The sequence below is a fragment of the Austrofundulus limnaeus genome, unplaced genomic scaffold (assembly GCF_001266775.1).
Source record: "Austrofundulus limnaeus strain Quisiro unplaced genomic scaffold, Austrofundulus_limnaeus-1.0 Scaffold76, whole genome shotgun sequence".
In the NCBI taxonomy this organism is placed as follows: domain Eukaryota; kingdom Metazoa; phylum Chordata; class Actinopteri; order Cyprinodontiformes; family Rivulidae; genus Austrofundulus; species Austrofundulus limnaeus.
The window spans coordinates 851616-859169 of NW_013952478.1; the positions used below are offsets into that span (position 1 = coordinate 851616).

General features: G+C 41.6%; 2 protein-coding genes across 3 annotated transcripts; one reads left to right on the forward strand and one right to left on the reverse strand.

The window, feature by feature from the left end:
- Positions 1-1015: 1015 nt before the first annotated feature.
- Positions 1016-3209, reverse strand: snrpa (small nuclear ribonucleoprotein polypeptide A). The gene is made up of 7 exons (XM_014011049.1): positions 3135-3209; positions 2699-2793; positions 2425-2597; positions 2183-2335; positions 1867-2028; positions 1695-1783; positions 1016-1570 (listed from the first exon to the last, which is right to left on the reverse strand). Exons 2-7 carry the CDS (start codon positions 2769-2771, stop codon positions 1411-1413), a joined length of 810 nt encoding a protein of 269 aa, XP_013866503.1. The 5' UTR covers positions 2772-2793; positions 3135-3209; the 3' UTR covers positions 1016-1410.
- A 216-nt stretch (positions 3210-3425) lies between these two features.
- actmap (actin maturation protease) lies at positions 3426-7152 on the forward strand. Of its 2 annotated transcripts, none has more exons than XM_014011048.1 (8): positions 3426-3486; positions 3596-3640; positions 3721-3916; positions 4070-4138; positions 4396-4520; positions 6264-6393; positions 6494-6564; positions 6671-7152. In XM_014011048.1, exons 3-8 carry the CDS (start codon positions 3741-3743, stop codon positions 6949-6951), a joined length of 852 nt encoding a protein of 283 aa, XP_013866502.1. In that variant the 5' UTR covers positions 3426-3486; positions 3596-3640; positions 3721-3740; the 3' UTR covers positions 6952-7152. The 2 variants fall into 2 exon arrangements, with proteins under 2 accessions (XP_013866502.1, XP_013866501.1); XM_014011047.1 differs by having other exon boundaries at positions 3427-3486; positions 6693-7152.
- Positions 7153-7554: the final 402 nt, after the last annotated feature.

Here is a 7554-nt window from a genome sequence, read left to right on the forward strand (position 1 = left end):
GAGAGAGAGAGAGAGAGAGAGAGAGAGAGAGAGAGAGAGAGAGAGAGAGAGAGAGAGAGAGAGAACCCTGGTGGCTAAGGTCAGTGCTTTCTCAAGGCAAGATATGGGGGTGTGGAAAGGCTTGGGAAACTGCAGAAGAATGTGAATTTCTGTGCATGTTGTTGGGCTGACCTGCAGACAATCACCCAGGGCACAGTTTAAGTCCACAACAGGGAGGTTCTGTGTGCACCCGGCAGAGCGGATGGTGCCAGTCTAAATCAGGCTTCTGAGGTCCGATTCACACGTCACTTCGTCTGCAGCTCATGAATCCAGCCTTTGAGATGAAGAGWGCTTCATATTTTCTGATTAGGAGGCTGAGAACAGGATTTAAAACAAGACACCTACACTGTCTAAAAACACTTTAAGCCAATCATAATTTAAAAAATAAGCAGCCTAAAAATACTTATTGAGGATGTCTCAAGTGTCAGGTCTAATAAATTATGTAGCTAATTTCTTATCAATTTCGCTTTCAGATCATTGCTAAATATGAGTTAAAAAAAAAACAACTTGGGAACTAAGTTCCTATTTTTAGCTTTCATTTAACAGGAAAAGAAACAAGTGGTATATTGTAGATCTAAGAATAGTTGTCAGTTTACATCGTACAAAGTAAAATAATCTCAAACATATAGAGCCCAACAACAACGTCAAAAACAGCTTTAAGATTTTTTCTTAACATTAGCTTAAATCTGTCAACATCTCACAGGAAGGGCAGGAGTGTGTTGCCTCGGTAAGATCGCAAGTTGTCACCCAGTCTCTGTGTGGGTTTGGGTAGTTCTCCCTCACAAACCAMAAACATGCATGTTAGCTATGTTCACCATGTGACCCTGTGTGGTGGACTGGACCAGTCCAGGGTGTACACCACCTCTCGGGACAGTGACTGCTGAAGATGGGCACCAAACAACACAGGTTAACGAGTGTAAAGAAAAAGGATGGCTGACAAATAGCACCACATGATAAACACACGTTAAAAACAGTGTTGTATCAAATTCCAAGTTTTATTCCATTTAATAAACAAAGAAAAGCTCCAGGTACAATGTCTGGATGCCCAGACTCTGGGTGCAATGCTTTTTGACAGTTTGTTCTTTAAAAAAACAGAAAAGAATAAAGAAATGTCTAGATTCTAGGGAACTTCAACACAATCCGCACATTTACAAATATGATCCAGAGCCTCAAATTTCTCCAAGTGTTTTTCTCAAGGGAAATAATAAAACAGCAACCTGACATGAATAATAAAGGCATACTTACATGTCATCCTGGAGGGAGGGTTTTTCACAAATCAGCCAAATTTTTTTCTCAAAAGAATTAATTTGCATTGCCAATATAATTATAAGATTTAGACCTGTTTGCACGCAAAACAAACCCTGTGAGAYGTTATTTTTTGGCGAAAGAGATCTTCATGGCATTTGTCTGTGTGATCTTGAAGCCTTGTAGTGCTTCTCGTGCAGCACCAGCCTGCACCTCGTTATCAAACTCCACGAAGGCGATGTCGTGACGACCAGGGACCAGACGCACCTCTTTGAATCCAGGGAACCTAAAGATAGAACAGATTCGGTTCTGACTTTAAATAAYCTGAGCCACATTTGTAAATAAAACACAGTCTATGACAATGAACTCCTCTTTGACACAGAAACGGCAGAAAGTGGGGCAACACTCACTGGTTGAAGAGCATGGAGAGCATGAGTTCGTTCGTCTCCTCTGGCAGGTTGGTGAGGAAGAGGATGTGATTGGGTGGATTTTCCGACACCTGGGAGAAGAGAGGGGAAGTCAGAGTCTAACTTATCAAAACAAGCAACGTTTTTTTTAAAAGAAACACCAAACGCACGGTACCTGCTGAGGCATTTGTCCAGGCATCATCTGACCAGGGATGGCACCTGGAGGAATCTGTCCGGGAGCCATTCCAGGAGGCGGCATCATGCCCGGTGGAGGCATGTAAGGCGGCTGTCCTGGGATGTGCATCATACGAGGAGCCTGGCTCATGGGAGGCATTCCCTAATGAACAAAATACAACAACTCTGATCTGACTGAATGAGCACATGATTATTATCTTAAAGTCTATATCCAATTGTAAAAGTGGAAAACAAGTTAAGAGGAATCAGAATTCAGCGTTTGATTTAATTTCTATTTGAGATGAATATCTACTTACTGCCATCGCAGCAGGAACCATGGGTGTAACACCTTTCTTGGTTCCAGACGACTCAGGTTTGGGCTTCTTTTTCTCTTTTTTGCGGTCACGCTCCACATAGGTCCCCTTCATTTTTGCAATAATGTCTGAGTCAGTTTTAGAATACTGGATTCGCTGCATGAAAACACAACATTTTTCAGGACAAATGAACTTTGAAGTTATAAAGAATATCAAATGATCCATTGAAGGTTTAATCAACCTACCATGGGTTTATCGTAAAAAGGAAAACCTTGCATCGATCTTAAAGCACTGGAGGCGCTGTTGATCTCTTTGAAGATAACAAAGGCTTGACCCTTCATCTTCAAGTTTCGTGCAACCAAGATGTCCAAAATTTGTCCAAACTGTGAGAAAATGGCGTACAGCGACTTTTTCAGCTCTGCAGTATGGGGAGGGAATAAAAAAAGGTAAATAAGAATGCGAGTTTTCAATGAAGAGACGTCAGTTGTGTCTGTATTACACAACAGGGGAGATACTCGCCATCTTTCTTGATCTTCTCATTCAGGTTGTTGATGTATATCGTGTGATTAGGCCGTACTTCTGGACTAGTCATCTTGTCACCTAACCGTGAGAAGCTTTGGGGGAAAGAGGAAAAAAACAATTGTGAAAATTAAAATTCTCTTTTTTAAACTAATTGAAATCAAATTTGAGTCAGATTTAAGTGGCTAACTATCGTTAAGCGATTATTCAACGAAACAAGACAGCATTGTTGTGATTAGCCTGTTAGCTCTGAACTAAACTGACGCCATTCCGCACAAAGGGACAACCCAAAAAAACAGATTTAAAGTCAAAATCTACTTCATAAACTTCTCTAAAATCACCCAAACCGCATATATGCCCTCAAAACAGTGCATAGCGAGTATTTAAACAAACAGAATACTGTAAATATTGAGCACAATGTGGACGAAGTACTCACCTAGTCTCGAACAGATGAATGAAAAAGCCCCGGACTTMTGAAATCCCGTTGTCTTCTCGCGATAAAACAAAACAACTTCCGGCGAAACTGTCAAGTTTTATATTTATCTTAAATAATATATATTACCATCCATAATGTTGTAATTTTTAAGTTAAAAAATACTATATTTTCTATCAACTGTAATATTGATAAAATTGTGCTTTAAAGTAGGATATTTTTAATCACTTAAAAATATAATAGAGGGCGCTGTTAGAACTTTCTGGTGCTGTTGTTAGATTAGATGAGAAGAAGAAGAAGACGAAGAGCACAGCCAAATATGGACATACTACCGGTCTTAGCCGGTTTCGCTAAGGTAGTGTTACTAGCTAGTTACTATTCTTTGCTGCACTGTTTCTGCTCCTATGTTCCTATTTTAATAACATTCAACTTTAAGTTTGTGTAATTATTTGTTTTCTGTAAAGTTATGCACGCTGCAAAACACCGAACCAAGTTCTAAAAGAGGGCGTGTAAGTTAAAGTTAAATGAATTCAATGTTCTTTTCTAAGCAGAAGATGCACAAAATGCTAACAAAGCCACTTCATGACAGGGTGAAAGAGCTCATTGAAGATGCCTGAGGAGTGTTCCCTGTCACCTCCACCAGCCCCTCCACCTCCACCTGCTCCCTGTCCTCCACCTGCTTCAGCACCAAGGAGGAAGCTGTTTCAGACTATAGCCAGCAACAGGAGTGCTGTGGAGGGGGACTACACTGAGGCTTGCTTACTTCTCAGGCAAAGGGAGAGCAGGTGAGATTTACACTTTCACCAACTAAAAAAAAAAAACAACGAAATAAATTAGCTGGATTGTAAAAATGCTAAAGTTTTTCCAAAAATTACTGAACAATATAGCTGTTCTTGTGGTGTGTTTTTATGACACTCATGTTCTTTTTTGTGTTCCAGTTTCAGGAAGGACCTGCAGTGGATACTGGTGAACACATATGTGCCTTCTCTAATCCAAGATGGTCCTCAGTAAGTTCACAAACTGCAATGTTGTCATGTCTTTATTTGGATTGGACCTAAATCTTAATTTTTGACACATCTTTGGAACGTCACAAGAGCTGAAAGAGTTGGAAAGAGATGTCTCAATATGGATTTTTATTCTGAAACTGTTTAAACTTACTGAACATAAAGTGGTTATTGTATTGTTGTCTCAAGGTGAATGCTTTTACAGTTAAATAAACCACCACCAGTTTTCCCAGTTGTAATCCTGTTGACTTCTTTTTCAGGTGTGGTTTGGTGGCKTTGTGGATGGCTGCTCACCTCCGGCAGCCTCTGCTGACTGTTGACATGAAAACGGTGGTTCAGACAGCAGTGAGACGGGGGTACACAGCTCAGGGGGAAATGTTTTCAGGTAACACAAGCACGTAAAATGTTTGGTCCTAGTGTGTTTTAAATTAAAAGTTCTTATTTAAAGATATTGAACCCTGAAGATTCACGTGTATTTCTAAATTTAAAATTTTATTAACCTGATGTTTTGGCCTTCAGATCTTCCTTGTGATTCTTGAGCATCTTGAGGAAAACCTGACAGACTAAGAGCAAAACGCTGATTCAGTAAAGTTCAGTTAGGTGTAATGCTTATGGAGCTGAAATAAAGTAATCAGCAACTTACATTTTAATTTGCATTTTTTTTTACTTGTAAACTGAAGGTTTTTGTTTGCTTGAAAGTGAAAATATGATGTCCTGATGCATCTCAGTAATCCAGATAAAAATTCAAAAAGAAAAAAATTGTATAGGTCTTCTGGACGGGTTCTTCTCTAATGAAACGTTTCGTCTCTCCTGCAAGAGACTTCTTCAGTCTGAGAGTTTCAGGCAAAATTCAGGCAAAACCAATTGGTTCAGATATGTTGACGACACCTGGGTTAAAATTAAAGCCCAGGAAGTCCAACATTTCACTGATCACATCAACTCTGTGGATGAATATATTAAGTTCACACGAGAGGATGTAAAAAATGGCAGGTTGGCGTTCCTGGATTGCGATGTCTCCGTTTCGGATGGAGGACGGTTGGAAACTGGCATATTTTGTAAGCCCACCCACACAGACCAATATTTGCGTTTTGACTCCCACCACCCACTGGAACACAAGTTAGGAGTGATCAGGACTCTGTACCACAGAGCAGACAGTGTCCCTACAAACCCAGGAGCCAGGCAGAAAGAGAAATCACACACACGACAGGCCCTGGAGCAGTGTGGTTATCCTGACTGGGCTTTCTTGAAAGCAGACAGGAAACACAGACAGGATTCCATGCAACCTTCAGGTGAAAATGAAGACCCCAAACCCAGACCCAAACCAGTGGTTATTCCGTATGTTGCGGGTGTTTCGGAGAAACTGAGATGTTTATTTTCTAAACATGATGTCCCAGTAGCTTTCAAACCCCAAAACACATTACGGCAAAGGCTGGTTCAYCCCAAAGATCCGGTGCCCCGGCACAAACAGAGCAATGTTGTATATGATGTTAAGTACCAGGAGGACTGCGACCAGTTATACATCGGGGAAACAAAGCARCCACTGTTCAAAAGAATGTCCCAACACAGACGAGCTACATCTAGTGGCCAGAACTCTGCAGTTTTCACTCATTTACAGGCCAGCGGTCACTCTTTCAGAGATGAGGATGTTCTCATTCTTGATAGAGAGGAACGTTGGTTTGAGAGAGGAGTAAAAGAAGCCATTTTTGTGAAGAAAGACCGTCCATCATTAAACAGAGGTGGAGGCCTCCGTTTTCAGTTGTCCCCCTCCTACAGCGCTGCTATTGCCAGTATCACTCCAGCCCCTGTTAACAATAGGTGTTAATTAGGTGTCAACGATAGCCATGTGATGTGAGTATCAGTCACATGGAGGCAGGACTCAAAAGCCTGAATTTTGCCTGAAACTCTCAGACTGAAGAAGTCTCTTGGARGAGAGACGAAACGTTTCATTAGAGAAGAACCCGTCCAGAGGACCTATACAATTTTTTTTCTTTTTGAAAATATGATATTTAACTTCAGGAAATGTAAAACTTTATGCTGATGATTAACTATTTGTTTTGCATGTACATAAAGTGAATTTTTTTAATATGTTAAATTTACATATTTTCTTTCTCTGTCTAAAATTTCACAGCATACAACATGGCCTTACTAGCAGAAGAGGTTTGTGGTTGTAAGGCTGAACTGCTGTCAGGAGGTTTGAGTGGCAGAAATGGTGCCACCATCATCAAACACCTGTGGGGGGGTCAACCTGTTCTCATCCCGTATCCTGCAGCCAAACAGAGCTATAGTAAGAGCTCCAGACAGTTGTGGTTTTTATTTGCATGAGGATTGTTGTTTAAAGTTCCTTGACAGTTTGCTCAGATACGATGAGGACAGCAACCACGAGCCGTGTCAGCGTAGAGGWCATAAAGCTCATTGGGCAGTAGCTTCAGGTAAGACTAATAAAAAATAATTCTGTTTACACAGAACATAGAAAACATGTAACAGTTATAAACAAATGCTTAAACCTCAGCACCCTTTAAAACAACATGAAAACAGCCTCCACGTTTGCTGATGGCAGGAGTGCTCCTGGGTTTGGACCCGGGGAGTGTGAGCACAGATCACACTCGGGCCGATCCCACGCTGCCTTGGCTCCACCTCGCCGCCGGCAGCCGCCCTCCCTGTCCCTCAGGCAGCAGAGAGGTTCACATCCTGGCCAAGCAGGGGAAGAGTCTGCACTACCGGCTGTGGAGTCTGGACGGCGTGGCTCAGAGCAACCAGCAGCTGAAGACCATGGACCCTCGGAGAGCCAAYGATGGGACCCAGTACGTGGTTCCTGAAGGAGGGGTGGAAGCCGGGCTGGCGGGACAGGCAGTGTTACTCCACACGACGTGAAAACTCAGAAACAAAGCCTGGTGCTGCTCGGCTTTCATTTGATGAAACTATAAACTGTTCAAAATGAGGCATAAATTAATGTAAATTATTTTTTTCAACTCATAGAAAAACACTTTGTGGATTTTAAAGGGGCAATATCATGTAAAATCAACTTTTTTGAGTTTTATATCATGTTATAATGTTATACTCATAAAAACATGTCCAAAGCCTTGCTCTGACTCATTCATGCATGTTTGAGAAAACCTGCAGCGTTTTTAGGAAGCCATGAGGAGCAAAACGACAGGTGGGGGACCAGAAACACCTTTTGGTACCAGAAACGCCCCTGGGACATGTCTTTAAGCTGAACTTCCTCATCACGGAGCACCCCCCCACCCCACACACCCCTCTCATGACTCCTGCAGGCTCTCGGGTGAAAGTGAAACTTAAACTGTCTGCTGAGCTCCACTACTTCTCACTCAGTGAAGCTCTTTTCGGATTAAAAATACCTTTGAGGAAATGTATTTTCAGATGCCAAGTAAACCACATCACAAAAAGGTGAGTTTAGCTGA

Excerpts from the sequence above, each read along its gene's own strand:
- snrpa (XM_014011049.1), bottom strand. The coding sequence starts at position 2,771 with ATGACTAGTCCAGAAGTACGGCCTAATCACACGATATACATCAACAAC. Across the intron at positions 2,598-2,698 it reads TGAGAAGATCAAGAAAGATG|AGCTGAAAAAGTCGCTGTAC; the intron begins GCGAGTATCTCC and ends CCCATACTGCAG. Across the intron at positions 2,336-2,424 it reads CTTTTTACGATAAACCCATG|CGAATCCAGTATTCTAAAAC; the intron begins GTAGGTTGATTA and ends GTTTTCATGCAG.